A 21,370-nucleotide genomic window follows, 5' to 3' on the forward strand; every position below is an offset into this window, starting at 1 on the left:
AACCGATCAATATTTTCTAGAAACAATTGGAAAAGTTATTTTGGGTACCAAAATTAACCCTTTGAACTCGATGATTTTTTAGCTGAAGAAGAGCAGGAGTTCGAAGATTTTCTGCTATAAAGCTGACGATATTCTTCGGAGCAGTAAATAAGAATTCGTATAATAATTAACACATAGAGCTATTTGATTTCGATACCTCGCACACCGTTTCATTATCTTAAATTTGACATAATAATTAGTATCGATCTTTGAAATTTTATCAAATGGTGACTGAAGAGTACCTCTCGAGTGCAAAGGGTTAACACTAGATTTACGGAACCCGTCAATTTTACAGATTTTACGAATTGCTCCAATTATACGATGGTAACAGATTTAGTTAACATATATTAAGACTGTTAATATTGCAAATGTTTTTAAATTAAACTAATCGTTAAAGAAAAGACACGTGGTTTCCTTTACCTCTCAATTTGACATATTTGTCAAATATGTAGAAATAGGGTTACAGATAGCGTCCGTAAACCTAGTGTTAAGTTGCTTGGTCCCTATGGGAAGGTGAAAGCATGGTCCTTGACGACCAAAACAGAGTCCTTAGAAATTAATTGTGAGCAGCACGAGCGTGAGTCGCTTGGTGTTGTAAAGAGAGTTAAATTAGAGTGCGTCTTTGCGTGTTTTCGTTTCGTTATCTTGTTGTTCTTTTCCTAAGTTAAATTAATTTCATGAGCTTTGTGTTTGTGTTATTCTATTCTTGTTGTTCTGTTAGTTTTTGGTGTCTCAAAACCAGTTTTCGCCATCCTACATACATAAAAATTTTGTAACGCATTTTATTAAGATACCTAGCAGGAAGCTTGTGCACTGAGATAATAAGAACGATTAACGTTAATTATCGCATGTTTACGTGTGCCTAGTTAAGAATTTATTCGCGTGTTATTTAATTATTGTTTGTTAAAGGTAATTAAGCTTGCCTGGCACGAATGAAGCGGTTGAAAGTGGTCGAGCAAATGCAAGTTGCGTGCTGATGTGGTTACTGGAGTAGAGTGATTGAAAAGCGTAAACACAATGATTATACAGTACGAAGAGTTGGTACAGCTGTGTAAATCCGTGTTGTAATAGTTTCTGATAATATTTCATTTCCGTTTTAAGGAAACATTCGTCTTTCTCTGTAAATATTTTTACATATTTTCTATCATTTATAAATAAATTCCATTGAGAATGTCGAAGTCGTTTAAATTTAAACAAGTCTAACTTTATTGTAAAATTCTATTTTAAAAATATTATATATATATTATATCATTATTATATAGAATTTAATCTATTCAGTACTAAAACGTCTGTTCTACTTATTATATAGAATATAATAAAAAAATTCTAATCATAAAAATTTTACAATAAATTAAAATACCATAAACTTTTCTAAACTTCTACATGGGATAGTGGAATTATTACTGTGATACCAAAAGTTGATGAATATAGATAATACGATGAACAATCTACACAGTAAGCGAAATAAAACGCAATGAAATTAGATTTCAATCGGATTGTCAGTCAAGCATTTAACTATTTACAGTATACAATCAATATACTTAGCATGCCCGATTATAAATCGACAATGTCCGGCAGTACATTACGGGTAAAGAATGTCGTAGACAATGGGTCGATTTGTCTTCATTTTCGAGGTATGACAAGTGTCTTGATACATATCACAAATAATATGACACATTCAAGCTACTTCACTTTTGCCTAATCATTTATCTGAAATTGTGTGAAATTATGTATGACATTGACATATTGTGCTCATACATATTGTTCAAAATGTCGCCTGACTCTGTGCGCCTAGGTAGCCATTTATTGGATATTGACAAGATCATGGTTAATTCTAGCAGCACCATCGCGTCAACTGTGTTGTCAACAATCGTATATCAAGTTTCCCATTTAAGTATACCCTTTGTATATGCAAATTTTCAAACAGAAACAGATCTAGATCGGATAAGACGAATAAATCAGCTGATCATAGATTAGGCATCGTGCACTGGTTCGTCTCTAAAGATTCCATCATTTAACAAAAATCTCATAAAACTAGTGACGAAGGGTAATAAAACAAAAATTTAATAATTTAGTTGGGAATAAATTAACAATAGTAATAATATTAATAACAGAATAATTTTTAAAAATATTATGCGTGTATCTTACTTAACACGATGATTATCAAATATGAATTATCTCGTACTTAAGAACATTCTGTAGAAAGTTCATATTATAATGCATCAGCATCAAAAAAGCCATAATTACCAAAATCAAATGGGTAGAGATAATCTAGCATTTTTAGGTAAATTCCTTAATATCATTGTGAAAATCATATGTACAGTAATTATTCTTATGTCAAATTAAAAATAATACAATATAAATTACAAAGAAATTTTAATTGAAAAAGGTATATCCTTTACACATCTCATCCCTATGTATTTCTATATATATCGAGTAATACTATTACATCTTAACATCTTCATCTTGCACAAGGATACCATCAGGTTAACGTTTTACTTTCATCACTGGAAAATATAAATACTACAGAGATAAAACGGCTCATCTGAATGGGAACAAGAATATGATCTTGTAATACACATAATAACTACTTAGACATATCATCAGGTTGGCATATATCTGGGTAATGAACCTGGACTGACGCCTTGTTTATATATCACGTTTTATGCAGGCTCACCTACCAAATATGTTGCAGGAGTTTGCCAAATTGGAACGCTCGACATATACTTAATCACTGTCAGACCATAGTATTTTGCAAGAGAGCTCTCGTGTTCCTCGGTATATTAAAACCAAGGAACGCTAGATTCTTGCTAATTATTATATTAATTGAAATCAAAACGTATATTTATATATTTACATATTTGCTCTTTATATATTTCTAATATTTGAATATTTTAAAACAATATATTAAACGACAGATAAAAAATTGCATATATGTACTTCTTACACAGCTTACACTAATTACAATAATTAATCAAATCATTCTACATGATTTGATGACATTTTTATAAAAGAAAATTTATCCTTCTATTTGTACACCTTTTAATTAATATAATATATATTTAAAGAATATATTATATACTTTCGTTACTGGAAATAAGAGTGCCAACACATAATTCTAGAGATTTAAATTTTTCAAAAGTCAAGAATAATAAACTTTCGTTCAAAGTTCCATTTTATCATTGATAATTAACGCAGAACTAACGAATTGGTTGTGAACTCTAGTATCCCTCTGCTGGCCAATAGAGGTACTACCCGGCAGCCATTGCAGCGCAGCTCAGGAGACAAGAATAACTCTAACCAATATTTTGTTAATAAAACATGTGGAAAAGAATCTTAGCACTCACAATTAGTACAACGAATGATACATTAATAAGTAATAGTATGTCATGCGTTAAATTTGTTTATTACACTTGCAAAAATCCACAAGAGCATATCAAATTCTGTTCTATGGAATTCTCGAGTGGAAGGGATTAATGATGTCGACATTTTCATGGCCATTTGTGACACGTGAAATTTTTATGAACTTTAATTGTGTATGAAGATATAAATTATTTATGAGGATAGATTTGTACACTATATATTAATTCTTTTCATTTGAAATAGGATCCATTTTATAGGACTAGCTTTGCTATACCTTCATGAATTCCTTTGACTAAATACTTTTAAGATTGTGCCTGATTGTTTGTTATATTTAATGTTAAACATTTTTTCCATCTTATTTTTTTGACATTCTGTGTTTCCTGACCTACAGCAATTAATGTATAGATGTTAACCAGATTTGAAGGATATTTGATAAATCTCCTTTAATTTTCATGATTAATAACAGGTGATTCAAGGTTAATTTCATTATTCCTGATTTTTGTCTCACTTTGGTTTGTATAATTATTTTGAAAAATTTCTCTCGTTGGTATTACTTGTGTAATAAATTAAATATTAGGGATATCGAATGCTGGAATTTCTCGAAACATCGAAACTAAGAAATCCTCTGAATCCAATGAAGATTCGATTTTTGGTAATTCGAAATTTTGCCACACTATAGTCACTTAAAAAGGAAGTATAATAAATCCAAAGAAGTTCGAATTAGGCATTTTTCTATACTGTTAAATTTTCATTCGTGCTTTGCTTAATAAAAATTAACACAAAAGTTTTTGCTAAAAAACTTTACGCCAAAGTTTGACTTTGTTTAGTAAAAATTGACCCCAAAAAATTGGCAAGATCAGAAATTATAAAACAAAATATTCCTGTTACAAAATAAAGTTTCGCCAATATTCCATATAAGTTCAAAAATTTCAATTTTCCAAAAATTTCGAAAATTCAAGAATTATATTCCATCCCATCGATATTAAATACAAATTGAACACGATAAACATTAAATGCAAACACTGTATATTCTCTGAGAAGATCGATTTCATAAAATGGCTGCTTAAAGTATCCTATATATCTACTCGTTAACAAACCATAATTTTATTTCCACACATAATCCGACTGATTAGTCATTATAAAGCGGAATCTGCGTACTTAAAACCAACAATTTATATACCTGCCAGGACAGAGGATATTTTCTCACATACGACAACGAAGCCCCGCGACGTGCACGAACATAAATAAAGTCACAAAGTTTCATACGGCTTACGGATGTGGCAAAGTGATAAATCAATGAAATGCAAAATATTTTCCGGCAAACGGACGTCGTTCCAACGTACGTGCATCTTTTTCCGCGGATGACCTACGAGCGAATGTTGCATCAAGATTCGTGGACGACGTACACCTTTTGCCCCCGTAAATGAAAGTGATGGATGAGCTGTTATGTCGCGTAAGAAGAGATGATCACGATCCTGCATAAACAGTTCTGACCGTGATCACGATAGAAGAAAATGTCACGGTAAATTATTTAGATAGAATCCACTCGGTGATTTTAATTAACGCCATCGTATTTTTCGCTAATGAAACGTGTCTTGTGCGTTGACGTCGTGCTGAAATTTGTAGTATAGCAACGGATATTATGTGAAAGTCACGTAAATTTTCGATGTTAGTAAAAATTTGGATATTTTTAACTTCAATTATAAATTAACGCTAGAACTACCGATCTTTAATGGATATTTAAATATGGCGGGAACGGATGATAGTAATTTTAGTGGTACGATGGAGATAAGTAAACATATTAATTACAGTTTTATCTCAACACGAGTTGACATTAATATTTTTAAAGAATTTTTTTAACTTCCTTTTAATTATTAAAAATTTTTTCCTTTAGCAATTGCAAAAAGCAAAATTCTGAGACAAGCCTCTTCAACTGAATAGGTAGTTCTAGTGTGAAAAAATTTGTACCATCGTGAACAGCTTTTCATGACAAATTAGAACAGGAATTGAATTATACTTGAGGCGTTTTGACAAAAATAAAATTCATACAAATTTAAAAAAATTATATAATTTCATTATACGTGAAATAAATACAGGGTGAACCATGTAACGTGATAAAAAACAATAAAGAAATTGCTTTGTGATAGATAGCAGGATGTAAAAGAATAACATGAAGATAGTAACACTTGACCTTCGTTAAATTAACTATGGTACTTTAGTACTTTAGACAAGAAGAAATCAACTTACTAAAAATAGAAACGATTGAAGTGGTCCACCCTGTATATCGTGGCGAGATAAAATTAATTTTTGCTTCTTCAATATACTATCTTTTGTAATTAAATTATAGCATAGGAAGTTAAGGTATACTATAAACATCCAAACGTTTATAATATGTATGTTGGACAAAGGTATATTGTCTTGGACTAATCAAAAACTAAATTTCAGTATTTTTAGCATAAAAATAGTACTCATTTATTTTAATAGGTTTTGTAGAATAATATAGTATTCATTTTGATATATAATTTTTTATCATTTTAAAACATATACAATTACAATTTCAAATAGCACGCGTTCATATTTAATAGGTTAGAGTCGCTGCCTCGCGGTGGAAAACAAAGTTGCGCCATCTGGTGGCAACATCCGATACTATACATCGACCAACCCTATACTTCACATTTCATCCTATATAAATACGTACACGATCGTTATAGTTATCGACTCGAGGAAGAATCGAAAACGAGTACGTTGTAAGTAGTAAAGTATACTAATTGCATAGACATTTCATTATCAACTACGATACATGTATTAATTACTACGAAGCTACTACGTCTCAACATTGCTAGTAAGTTAATAGTCGAAAGTGCACGGGAGTGAGAAGAGTAGCACTGTACTATCCTCTGTAACTCGATAAACCTTTTAGCGAATGAGGCGCGAAACCTTTCCTCACCTAAGAATTTATAGCTGAACTTATCTACGAACTAAAGACGAACGACTGAGAGAAGGACACTTTTATATAAACTGAGAATTTCATTTTTGCTATTATTCACAGTTAAAAATATAAACAGACAGAAAATATATGGATAACAAAATATTTCGTTATATCCGACTTAATTTTTGTTGCCCACATAATTTTAATCTTTAGACTTTTGGTAACACGCACTGTCACAATATATTGTATCTTACGCACATTTTAACATTCAATTCTTCAATTCTTGTCATACTTAAACGCTTAGACGGATGACTTTAATTAGAAGTTAAAATTTAATTAACGAGTTAAAAAGAAAGAAACAAAATAATAGGAAAGAGATAGGGATATTCGATATAAGTATAACGAGTACTTATGAATTAATGATAAATCGATGTCAAAGATACTCTATGAACATAAGTCGAAGAATTGGTGAGGATAATGGATACCGAAGTGAAATCCGAACACTTATGCGGGCAGTACGTGGGCATGCATTCGTCTTATGTTAAGTAGTTAACACCGATCTTATGTTTATGCCAATGCAACACTCGGTTTCGATACATCCTGCTTGTTTCCATGGCACGCGAGCTGTATCATTCGATTTGCAGATGTGACGCTTCCAGCCAATAATGAAAATTCATGTGGCCTATTTTTGTGATTAAGTTGGCGAAGGTGAATATTTATGTTCGTCTACTTACCAGCAACACGGAGTACTTACTGTAGATACTATGATATTCAATATACAATGACAAAGGAATCCACAAATATAAATATGAAATCAAAAGGATATTTCAAAAAATTAAAAGAAAATAAGCACTAGATTTGATCAAGAATTGCACTAACGGAATCATCAAATAATGATATCCAAGGAATCTACAAGGGTAATTATTATAATATTAAAAGATCATGTCGAAAAAATTTAAAAGAGGGAGACTGGTATAATAAACAACAAGATTTTATCGAAATTTTGAAGAACTTGAGATATCATAACAACCATTTGGAAAAATATGATTTCAAGAAAAATGCATTTAAAGTATTTCATATGAATATCTGAACGCGTTGCATGCAATGGATAAACGCTAATAATTTAATTAATTTTTCAAATTCAACAATATTCACTGTTAGAAATATTTTCAAAAACATATACTTTCAGGAAATATAATTTAAACAAAAATTGAGTTCTTGAAGATTATAGATTAGAATACCCTCCCCTAATGAAATTCACGAAATTTTAGATACAATGCTGTCAAATCGTTAGGTTAATATTCGAAAGTATTGAGGTCCTTGGTTATAATGTGTTTAACTATAAATTGGTATAGTATAGAGATCTTGCTTCTACAAGTGGTTGGTATCTTCAATTTTCTTCTATCTTAGATCAAGCTTATAAATACCCAGTTTGATTTAAAGTGGTGATAAACACTGAAACTATCTACCCATAATAAACCATTAAATATATTATACACCACTGATAATAATTTTAGTGGTACGACGAAAACAAAATAAATATACACATATATAATTATATTTCTATCCGAATAAAAGTCAGTAGTAATTTTATTAAAAGCAGATATATATCTCCAGAAATTACAAAAATAAAATATTCCAAAGAAATCATTTTAACTCTTTTCATAAGTCTAATGTTAAATGAGAATCGATGGAAGTTCGCAATTAAATAAAAACACGAAAATTTGAGATAATTATTTTTATTGCTACGACGAAACTTTTATGGTTTTAATTTAAGAGTCGTAAAGTAGATGATGGCATTTTGGCAATATGGCCGATGTTACACTGCCATAAACACGAGTCTTAATTAGCAGTATTCTTATATGACTCATACCTCATTATAAGTAACTATTCACTGGAGTGGCAAAAAATATTTCCACGTATATTTAGTATGTTCGATATTATTAAATTTTAAATTAGCAACCACCTGTCCTCAAACAAAAAATATTTTATAAAATAACCTATTGTCAATTAAGATCTATAACTTTTTGTCACTGTACAGCATCTAGAATAACAATTTCAACTAGCATTGGTTATATCTAATAGGTGAAGTACTCAACGGCACCATCTAGTGGCAAAATCTGGCACTATACACCGAGCAACTCCATAGCTCAATTAACTTCTGTTTAATCATATTTTCTGCTACAACTGTGCACAATAAAAAGTTACATACATTTCGATATGCTTGTAAACACAAGAGAGAAAAGATTGCTCTTTCCATTTCTACATTCCAAAAATTGCACGATCATTTTTGTCACTCGCTCACTCTAAGAGATATATGATCTTATATTCCAACATTTTACCAAGACACACGTGAAATCGAATTTAACCCATTACATTAGAAATCCAATCAGTGAACTGTCTTATCCCATTCTTTTTTAACACAACCCATAAGATATATTAACAGGAAATGTCTACAGATCGAAATCAAAGCGATATTTTCTCAACAATCGATTTACCGGTTCCACCCTACTTACGACAGCTTCGTTTCAAAGTTAATCCAAATAACAAATAAATTTAACGCGATAAACGTTGCCGGGGACAAAAAGCGGCCATTAATTAACGCCAATCGTAAAGGGGCATGCATAGGAAACTTTTTCTCCCCAAGATTTTATCAAGAGCAAATCCAAGTGCAATGGAAACCAACATGTCTGTCGGCCTAATCGATAAATCGTTTTCTATACGCTTATTTTAAAGCATGACCGGTAAGAAAGGTTTGCCTTGTTTCGCCTTGTTTTTATTTAGAATTAAGCAGCGTAGAGAGGCAATGGAGCAACGCGAGTGAAAGGGTTGTTTGGTTGAAAGAGATCAAAATCATGACAAATCTGCGGGTATCCTCGGGACCGATCGCAGGACACAAGAAGATGGATCGCCGGATCGGCTGACCGCAAAAGAAAGAAAAGGAGCTGTTATTAACACGCGATTACAGAACGCAAATTAATCTTGCGGCCGGCTCGCAACAGCAACACAACGCACCGATGATTATTATATTAAGTCAACGTTTGTATGCGGGGAATCCAATTAGCTCCAACGTCCGAGCCTCCCCCTCCCGCCGGTATAAATTATATGTGTATTAAGGGCAATCAGTCTAGCAGGCTGCAGGCTATAGGATAGATGATCCACCGAGCCGCGAGATATAATGGCGCGCGCAAAGAAACGTCGCGTCGTGAGCTTTACTGCAGCCGCGCATGCGCGAAAGTATAGCAAAATCCAGCGAGCTAAGTCCGCTCCGACGCTTCGGCTGATCGTGGGATATCGACCTATGACGTTTCGGTCCCATTCCGGATCAAAATGATCGGCACGTTGCAATAATGATTGATCGAGTTCTGGTAGGCCGGTCTTTTCGTTTCTAGAAATCAACCTGACGCGTTATGGTTATTTCTTACAGTTGCATTACGCGATTCATTAAAATTCCATCCTTTGGTCTTTGATCTGAATACCCGGGTGAATTGGTATCGCTTCGAATATAGCTAGTAGTCCAGTTACTTCACGGGATGTCGTGCTTTCTTGTGGAGTCTATTAGGGATGAGGAAGAACTTGATTACGAGGCATTTTTAAATATATATTTAGGAGCAATTTTGTTAGATGGCACTTTAATATAGGTTTGGGAACAATTTGGATGGAAGTCAGTTTAATGATTTTGATAACAAAATTGCATCATTTACAGCAAATTTAATACAACGTAACTGTGGAATTGACCATAGTTCGGTATATAAAACTGTAGGTGTTACTATGTGAAGAGTAAAGGGATAAAACAAAGGGATGTTTGCTTACTGATTTTCGATACATATTTTGACAATAGTAGTTAATTTTATAATAGAATCTGGGGTAGGTAAAGCTACTAATTGTCCCATTTCCATCAAATAATTTAATACTGTACTATGGAACTGTGGAATTGACCATAGTTCGGTACCACAAACTGTAGGTGTTACTATACGAAGAGTAAAGATAAAAGACAAAGGGATGTTTGTTTACTGATTTTAGATTTACATTTTGCAACAGTCGTTAATTTTATTCTAGTTGAACACCAGGGTAGTTAGAATTACACTTTAATTTAGTTAAAATTTAGAGCAATTGATACTATACATCTACGTTTTTGATTTGACTATGAATGATATAGTTAAATTCGTAGAATCTTGTTCCTTCACTAATGAAGTTCCAAATACTACAAATTGATTTGATATAAAAGTTGAAATATTCCTCGTTTTTCCCTGATCCTTCATATCATATTATGTATATGGAGTACTTTTGTGTATACAAAGTATATTAAGTACAAGCTATACTTTAAGATTTAGACTTACAACGATCTGTTAGTCTTGTAACAATTTGTAAATTTATTCTTCTCAATTTTAATATAAAAATTCGTTTAAGTACTTATTATCTAAGAGTTTAATCTTGAACTAGAATGAACATGTATGAAATTCACTCATGCAATGTACAACAATTTCCAAGAAAATACTGCATATGTCTAGTTACTGTTCCTAGTAACTTCTACGCCATCTGTTGAAATAAAGTTCCCACATCGATATATCATTTTAATGACTCGTTTGCGTTAATAAAGATAGTATACTAATTAAGATTGTGTGTTTTAGTTGCATCTCTTCCGTGATTTTATTGTTCGTTTTATCACGTTAAAGTAAAGTTTCGAAAGGCGCGACTAATATTTCCTAGGGTTCCCTAGAATTTTAACCAGTCCCCAGTGTTTATCATCGCTCGTAACTTTTACCGACTGAGTGATCGAGTATCCAATATGAACGAAACTAAAACTAATTGAAACTAATTGTAAACTTGACTGGAGTAATATCAGATATTGTTAAACCGATAGAAAATGCTGACAATTTTTAATTATTTGAGTTTTGAGTTCAATTAATTATACCTAACCGAGCAACGTGATAACTAAATAATTCTGTTCCTAACCTATACGTATATCCAACCACATCACCGCTAATGTTGTTTCGACCTAATAAAAATTTTACTCCACGGATTCGTTTTTCCCCTATTATCTTAATTCTCTGTAGACACGTTTCGTAGCATTTTACAAGATTTATGCGTCTACATTCCGCAATGCACCTTACAAAAATATTTATTAAACTCGTTGCGGCTAATGGTTCCGCAATGACCGAGGGATTTTTCAGTTTCACTGGATATTTCGCCGCATCTAAAACACATTATTTGATATCTACATTTCCATGAACGAGCATCAACGCGTCAAACCTACGAGTTTTCCCGCCATCAGTGTTACTTTTACTATACTTTGTTTGACAGGAAAGCATTGCGAGACGATAATCTAGGAGCAGATTGGCACAGTTATATAAAGAGCTAATGAGTGAGTTTTTAATCGATGTCATTATCTTCTTTCGTAACTAGAGTGCTTTTAAATACGGTAACGTACGAAAGAAGAAGGTGTGTGGAGCGTTCGTGATGTCTTCTGACTTGATTCATTCGATCTACATAGTTCTTGCTCGCTCCAGCTATTTGAATTGAAAAATATGTATCACGTAATATGACAGACTCATAAATCTTGGAATTTATATTACGCATTGCGTCAATAACGGAAAACGGAATTTTGAATGTAACATTGGAACCCGTTTATCCGAAAGCACGAATTGTATTTAATTCTTTACTAATCAGAATCGTATTAATAATTAATTATCACGACAAATTATCTAGGGATCTTCAATTATTTTACTAAATAAATATTTAGAAGAAAAAAACGAATAATATATAATAAAAAAATTTAATTATTACTAATTTAAAAGTGAATTACAAGACAAGAATCGGTGGAGATGTATAATGTACAGTCTGTTGTAAAAATGTTAACTATATTCAACTATATGTAGTATATTATATTGATACTCTAATTATATTATGTTAAATAAACTCTATTACAATGTATTATCATATTTTTTTAAGTTTTGTGTTAGATTGTAGAAATTAATTTCAAAATGGCGGTAGAAAATAAATTTGGTACTAGAAGTAAACTAGAATTGAATCGTAATTTGCATATTCCATTGAAATGTAATATACGTATATGAATTACATGTGAATTACACAATGAGAATCAGTTGATATGTACAGTACAGTCGGGTATAAAAATGTGTACGTAGGTACACTAAGTATACTTAACTATACTGCATGATATGACATTAGTATATGATAGTTGTTTTATTTTATGTAGCATTATATTAGCTCTATTCTGGTATGAGGAAACTAATTTTTTATCTTCACTGTATGATTATTTAATACTAGAATAATCGAGCTATAATAAGTAGATAGCTAAATATGGTACACATATATAAATAAATGTATATAGTTAAATTTCTATCTGGATAAAAATTAATACCAATTTTCCAAGAAATGACTGCATATTTTCGATAATTTCAAAAGCAGACAATCCCAAAAGTCAGCCATTTTGACTAATTTTATAATTTTATTATTACAATACAAAATATTTTTCAAACAAAATATTTTACTGTTAAAAGAACACGATATTTGTGATCGACTAAACAATCTAAACCGATTCTTTTCTGCGTAATGCACTTTCGAACCAAATTAAGGAATTTTCTCCATTTTGTTTTATGGGTTTATTAATATTCCGTCAGCGGAATATAAAGCTGCAGGATATAATGAAACATGCTAATAGGAATCGTTTTACACGAAATTGTTTAAGCAGCAAGAGGTAACCGCAGTTTACAAATTGACCCACAATAAATAATCATCGAGCATCGCATTTCCTGATATAAATCATGTCTCCGACTTTCTCCTCGTTGTGTTAAAAAAGATAGGGTTATTGAGCAACCATACGTCTCTTTTCTTTCTAGCGTTTTCTTACCTCGTGTTCAATGGCGTCCGCAGGAACTGGTGCGCCATCTGAAACAAAGGGTAAGTCTTGTCAGACAGGAGACACTATATGAATGGGGCATTAATCACGAAATATTGTGATAAAATATTTCCTAGAAAATATAAAGTTAATTAATACTATCAAAATCTATTTAATTTAAAGGCTTATACAATTCATATGGTCGTTATAATGTACTTACGATGCAAATTAATCTGACGATTTATGTAATATATCATGTAAGTTATCTGACGATATTGTACAGTGTTATATATATAATAATTAATAATTGTATATACTACATATTATTAAAATTCGACACAGTTTTATAATAATTATGAGCGACAGTAAGTGTAATATAAATATACTATACAAATAAATCGAAAAAAAATTATTGAATAATTTAATTTAGAAATATCAAGAAACTATATGTAATAGAACATATAAAGAAAGTATATGCATATATATTATAAATTATAATATTAAATTATATTATTATATAATTATGTATTAAATAAAAATTATTGTATATTATATTAAAAATTCTGTTTCCATCTAAAGTGAGCTCTATTTGGTTAAGAAGAAAAATCGTATATATGTATTATTATTATTATTATATTTTTGTATGATAAATACAATATATACACATTTCTTTTTAATCAAATATAGCTTATTTTAGAACTGATTATTTTACTCCTGTAATACATACATGATAATAAGATATTATCAAAGATAAAATTAAATTTCTTATGAAACAGCATTTTTAATCATATTTATAAATTCGATCAAATATGTTCTTATTTGCTTGAAATAATAAAGCAATGTTTATACTAGTTTTTACACCTCATCGTAAATGAGAGAAAACGTATCATATGTATCATACGTATCATACCTATTTCAAGGATAATAAGAACGAAAGCACTTGCTCATGTTGTTCACAACTGTTCTAGCTTTAATGGTCCGTATACATGCGTGCATAAGTTCTCTTTAAGTCTCGTTCTCCATATGGCTTCCAACGGTTTGATCTTATAATAAAACACCTTATTCGACGGCACAAGTATGCAATGATAAATTGATCATGATTGCACGAAACAGTTCGATTCATGGATCATGGTTACGAAATCCAAAGTTCGAAAAGTTCATTAAACCGTAGAAAGTCCTGAATGTCCAAGAAAAATTCTTAATGAGTCTCTAGACAAAAATTGAAGTACAGTTAAACTAAAGCAGAATTCCAAAGCCTTAATTTTCCTTCACTATAATTACAATTTTATAAAATGTTCCATAAAAAAATTGGAAAATTTTGCCAGTGGGTATAATAACGCGAATGATTTATTATGCACTGTGAAACGTCCCTAATGATAGGAAATTAAACAGCACATAATTTTAATATTATCATTGATATTAGTAATTAAGTGATTTAGTATATTTTTGAGACAACTATTGCATACAAAAAAAGAAACTAGAACGACCAATTAAAAAAGAAAAAGAAAATACAAAATTGATCTTATCTCATTAATCTTCCTAACAGAACACAAAATATAGGACGTTACAATTTTTCTATGCATAGCGCAGATAAATATGAAGTTTTAATTGTAGCAGCGATATTTCATATGATACAGGCAAATTACACATCCTATAATTTTATCCAGCTAACTGTAGATATTAAAGTTTAAATAATAATCGAAGAACCGTAATCGATTCAAAAAAGCTCAAGAATTTTTAAAAACCACTTATGGTTACTGGTATCAACGATGCCCTGTGCGATCATCTTCTCGTTTAATTATAAGTTACCTACTGTGCTGGTTAGTCATTAACACTGTAACTAAAAAATGACCACTTTCAGACCTTTTATCTTGGCAATTATCGAAAACACGCAGCTGCTTCTGCCAATGTTATCGTTACCTTTTATTATAATGAAAATGTAATTATATATGCTTATTTACATTTAAAATACCACTCTAATTATTACTATTTGAATGTATAATACTATATTTAGATATACGTACATTGGAGGTCAGTAAACCTAATGTTAAAAAGCCCATTATTGTTTTAAATAATAATTGAAAATCTTAGATTCAGACATTCGTTGTTACAGATATTCATAACTGCATAATTTTATGGGTTCATTCGTTTAATATCTAATTTGATAAATAACATTAGGATACTACTATTATGGTGTAGGAAAATTCTTGTCATCCATAGTGACTGTAAAACCAATAATACCTAACACAAAAATTACTAAACTAGTCAAAATGATTAACTTCCGAATATTCTATGTTTCCAATTCCAAAATTAAAAGAAAATTAATATACACTTCTACCTCTTTCAAAATTAAAAATTTATTTTATTAAAAATTGGAAATTTAACAATCATGCAGACTATTTATTTTCACCACAATTCTCAAATTATTGTTAACTATATTTAAACTATATTTAAATACATAAAACAGGTCTATAGTTCTAATGTCAATTAAAATGCCTATTCGAATTTCGATGGTCCCATTTCCTAATACAAAAATAGCTAAACTAGTCAAAATGACTAATTTCCTAACATTTTATGTTTCCAGTTCCAGAAACAAAAGAAAATTAATATTCGCTTCTACCTATTTCAAAATTAAAAATTTATTTTATTAAAAATTAGAAATTTAACAATCATGCAGACTATTTATTTTCACCACAATTCTCAAATTATTGTTAACTATATTTAAACTATATCTAAATACATAAAACAGGTCGATAGTTGTAACGTCAACTAAAATGCCTATTCGAATTTCGATGGTTCCATTTACGGTATCTCACAACGTAATGCCCACATCGCCATAAACCCACTGACCTTTACGAAATTAAAACGAATCTTAAACCAGTTTCGTGGAAAGTGCAATTATCCGAAAGGAAGGGTCGCGATCATCGGTCGATCATACGCAAATCTGTTGATTAATTCGCTAATAGGTATGATCGCAAAATTACTCATCTAATAAGGGTTAAATTGAATACCGGAACGGTCGTTGATAAATGATCGTCCCCTTGCTATTCAAGGCATATCGAGGCGCTCCTTGAAATTTTCAATCAAGCAACAACGAAGCTGCCTGAGAATGATAAATGCGACCGGTCCAACGATCTACATAAAGGCCGAAGACGATTATTATCCATATGTTGCGACGCATTTCATACAATTTCCACGCTGGAAATTATGCCTGTAACAACGGTTCTTTGACACCTTGCAAAACGGTCCGACCTCCCATGTTTACGACGCGTTTACACGTAAACTGTAACGTGGTCGTAGAGTGCGCGGGATACACCATCACTCGCGTTCGTTATTCATAATTTGTGCTTTATTTTCATCTACAACGAATACGCGTAATAAAATATAATTTAAATAGCGAGTCGAAGTAAATCGCTTCGGCAATTTTTAAATTTTATTACACTGCAAGGTTCCTTTTCCTCGATTTCGAGTAATAATCGTTAAGCACGATCTTCAAGACGCAGGTGGGAAAGTTAGAAATCTTCGATCATCGTAATCAGAGTAAAGAGTGGAAAATAAAAATAGATACTTCCGCATACCGTTAATTCGCAGTTCCCAATGTAATAGGATAACATCAATAACAATAATGAATGATTAATTACGAATGAGTCACGATATCAAAAAGTAACGGAAGCAAGAAGTTATTAGATGCGTAACAGAAGCATTCCTACTTATTGAGACATTTCATTCCACGGTAATAAATCATTGCGCGTTAACTACACACGTCTGTGCATATAGATCGACGGTAAATTGATCTTTTTAATATCGTTACGAAAATAACCGTTTCTATGAACGAGTATAAAAAAGGAGGGAATAAAATTCGAAAAGTACCTTCTAATATTTTCTTCGTACGGCGAATAATAAATGGCCGTAGGTAAAACTTAGAAAGAGTTAGGTTAGAAAGGATTAATTAACACAAACTGTTCGACCGTGCAGCCACGACAGTTTTCTTTCAGCGTTGTCAGGAGAGAAAGTCAATTACCGCGATGACAAGCCACAAACGTTTAGCGATGACGTAGTACGTCTCCGGAGATCCTCGTGGTACGTGTTCAAAGTTAAAACGCTCGAGCAGTTGCTCCCCTGGCTCCACCTGTCAACTACAGTTTGAAAGACAAGGCGCTCGGATCGCCTGGCGCATTTCCTGCTCGCAGCGCCGCTTGAAAATTTCGCCAGACGTCCACCACGCGACAATGGACATCGAGACGAACCATTTTTATCGCATGCCAGTTTCTAATTGATCGAAATCGTTGTGCAAGCGATGAAAGTGCGACATTATACAATGACAAAGGAACGTTGATCGATGGTTTCATTGGAAATCGGTCTATCGTTTATAGGTTAGGTCATAATGGCGAAGAGTGCCTTCAAGATGGAATAAACAAAAATTCATTTCTTACGAGACCTAACATAACCTAACTTAACCTCTATGGATACTGCAATTGGAAATCAGTCTATCGTTTATAGGTTAGCTTAGAATGGAAAAGAGCGTGTTCGATAAGGAATCAACAAAAATTCATTTCTTACGAGGCCTAACCTAACCTCTATGAGTAATATGATTGGAAATCAGTTTATCCTTTATAGGTTAGGTTAGAATGGCAAAAAGTGTGTTCGTTATAGAATAAACAAAAATTCATTTCTTACGAGTCCTAACATAACTTAGCTTAAACTCTATGGATACTGCAATTGGAAATCAGTCTATCGTTTATAGGTTAGGTTAGAATGGCGAAGAGTGTGTTCGAGATAGAATAAACAAAAATTCATTTCTTACGAGACCTAACATAACCTAACCTAGCCCCTATGAGTATTACAATTGGAAATCAGTCTATCGTTTAGAGGTTAGCTTAGAATGGAGAAGAGTATGTTCGATAAGGAATCAAGAAAAATTCATTTCATACGAGACCTAACCTAACTCCTATGAGTACTACAATCGTAAATCAGTCTATCGTTTATAGGTTAGCTGCAAACGACGAAGAGTGTTCTTATAAGATTTCAATTATTATACTAGAAAATATATGTACTCCTTCTGCGCAAAATGTCAATAATATCGTGTAAATGAAATAAAAATTACTGGTAAGTAAATAAAATGGTTCTTACTCAGATACTTAATGTTAGACCCTAGATATAGGTTAAGGTAAAAAGTTTATACTTAAAGTATCTATAATTATAATAACAGATATTCAAAATAAAATTGTTCTAATTTAGATATTTAATTTTAGATCCCAAGTATAGGTTATGGTACAGAGTTAATACTTATTATATTTATAATTGTGATAATAAATACTCAAAGAAAAGTAAATATTTGTATAAAACATGAATAAAGTTTATAAATTATTGAATAAAAAATTTTCAAAATATCTCTATGGGATAAAATACACTTAGTGTTGTAATATTATTATATGCAATATTGGAATATTCTTTTACATAATAATTATAATAAATACATCGTGTCTATAAAAATAAATAAAATATAAAAATATTATACAAATATAGTATGTAACAAAATATTGTAGCAATTTTAAGAAATACCCTTTCCATTAAAAGAGTACACCTCATTAACATGGAATTAACGATATACGTATATACCAGTGTAGAAAATACAGTAAAACCTCGCGCTTTAAGATCGAAATGAAACTCATCGTCAATATCGCACCTGTTATTAATTAATTATAGCCCACTGACCGTTAGCCGCTTTATTCAGATGGGTTATCATCATATTAGTCGGATAGATGTCATTAGATTATTCTGAAAAAGATTTCACAAATAAACTTGTTAAATCATGGACTGTTGGCAGTATTTCACCACACCAATTACGGCCACCGCAACGTAATGCGGCACCGGCCAGTAATTTGTTGGACCGATTCTGTGAAATTCTCGTAATTTATTGCAGTGTGTATCATTGATCGCGGAGAAGGATGTATCGCGATCTTTGCATTTAGAAAGGTGCACTATACACTACATACTTAGGATCTTCATATATCATTAAGGACACTGACAGTTTGCATAGCTATTCAAGGTATGAACTTGGAACTAGTTGTAATTGAATATCCATAAATTTGAAACTTACGAGGAGATAACTTTTTAAGCGATAATAAATACACTTAACAAATATATTTATGTGGATATTGTTAATTCGATGGAAAAGTAGAAGCTTAGAATTCGAAAAATTTATTATTAATATTGTTATTAATATAATTGTGAATAATACTAAAATTATGTAAATTATATCTATTACTGATAAATAATTTTTTACAAAATGCATTTGGTATAGCAAATGATTTAATTATATTCAGTAATTATTTACTATGTTAATAAAGAGTGACGTATGTAAATAAAATGTTATAAGTTGATTTCTTTAAAATCAGTACAGTTAATGACTTGAAATATTTTTTCCTTATTTTTCTATTAAATATAAACGTTTTAAATCTAACAAAGGATTAATTGCTTAGTATGTAAAAAATTTGAAATATAAAAAAGATAAAGTGGAGTCCTTTATCTTTTTTTTCCTTTTAAATAAAACTGCATGCTAATCTTTTTATTATCTAGAAATATGTCATCGAACTTAATAATATTTAGTAATTAAATAAAGAGTCGAAAGCAAATAATAATTTCTTTATGGTAAAGTTATAGAGAAACACTGCTCGTAAGATGCTGAAAAATTATGAAAATACGTCTATTAGATGAGAAAAGAACACTTTATTATATGTTCAAAATGATATCATCAGGCTTCTGAACATTTATTGAAAACCCTCCACAAGTACTGATAAAAACACATGATTACTGTATTTACGATCAATTTGATTCGGTCTATTATAAATTAATATCCCAACGGTGTTAAAAAATAGATAAATAGTTGAAAATGAATAGACAAAGGAGACACTTTAATCTTCATACTAATACTTCTTCGCATACCTTTCGATATTCACACTATGCAAGTCGCTATGAACTTTAAATATTCAAAGTTGAATTGATGATATGCACAATAGAATTGCAGTGTTTCACCATTCGCCAATAAATACAATTTTATGGCTCACTAAATTACTTCTTCAGGGATTATCTTAAATATGGATCGCTCACAAACGAGGTACAGATTTTGAACAAGGTGATGTAAAATCGATTAAGCAGTGACATTTCTCTATGGTGGAAAATTGAAAAGTCTTCGACCAGGATGTCATGTTTTTACTCAATTATAATATATATGTATGGGCATATGTATGTGTGCAATGTATGTAAACATTTTATCTTACATGCGTTGTATATTATACAATTATACTACATATTTATCACATTGTACTGTACTATATTGTACATTACAATGTATCATGTATTATAAAATATAACAGAATCTAAATGTAAAAATAAAAATTTTGAAATTTAGAATATATTATACTTATTTATTAATATTTAGAATATAGAATAGCATAATTTAGAATATAATTTAGAATAATTTAGAATATTTAGAATATAGAATATATTATACATTGTATATTGTATAGTGAGTCCTTAAAATCGTGGTACAGTCTATTAACTTTAAATGAGAAAATCTTGAAATTTGGAATATATTATACTTACTTATTAATATTTAGAATATAGAATATAATATACATTGTATATTGTATACTGAGTCCCTAAAATCGTCGTACGATCAATTGATTTTAAATAAGAAAATTTTATTCGATTTTTTCTTACTTATTTCTGAATGTGAAATCACTATTCATCCAGTATTACTATAATTTTGAGGACACTATTATATTATATTATACAGTCATTATATTATATTGTATGTTACATTAAGCTATATTTTACACTGTAATTATAGTGTCCTGTGTATAATATAATTTTATATAGTAGGTATTATTATTATAATACATTATATGCATCTACAATATATGGAAAATATAAATGTGAAAATTATAAATTTTTATAAGCTCAACATACAGGATGTTTGAAAATGTTTCAAATTTTAAATTGGAAACACAAAATTGCGAACATCTGTCAGCCGGGAAAGAAATTACATAAAGACTGAGAATTGTTTCCTTACACAGTATGGGAAATGAATAAGGAAGGAAAGTTATAATCACTGCTTTAATCACAGTTACGAATTAATTACATTCGTTCGCGTTCAACCGAGAAATCCAGAATATATT

The 21,370-nt window shown here is 30.8% G+C and overlaps 1 protein-coding gene across 1 annotated transcript in view; it reads right to left on the bottom strand.

Moving 5' to 3' along the window:
• LOC108551461 (uncharacterized) overlaps positions 1 to 21,370 on the bottom strand; it is a 174,157-nt gene that overhangs the window by 4,730 nt on the left and 148,057 nt on the right. The window contains exon 2 of the mRNA XM_017905632.1: positions 13,203 to 13,240. Within this exon, the coding sequence (XP_017761121.1) occupies positions 13,203 to 13,240 (38 nt within the window). The remainder of the gene's footprint in view (positions 1 to 13,202; positions 13,241 to 21,370) is intronic.

Source organism: Eufriesea mexicana, unplaced genomic scaffold, assembly GCF_001483705.2.
Source record: "Eufriesea mexicana isolate 0111107269 unplaced genomic scaffold, ASM148370v2 scaffold4183, whole genome shotgun sequence".
Lineage (NCBI taxonomy): Eukaryota > Metazoa > Arthropoda > Insecta > Hymenoptera > Apidae > Eufriesea > Eufriesea mexicana.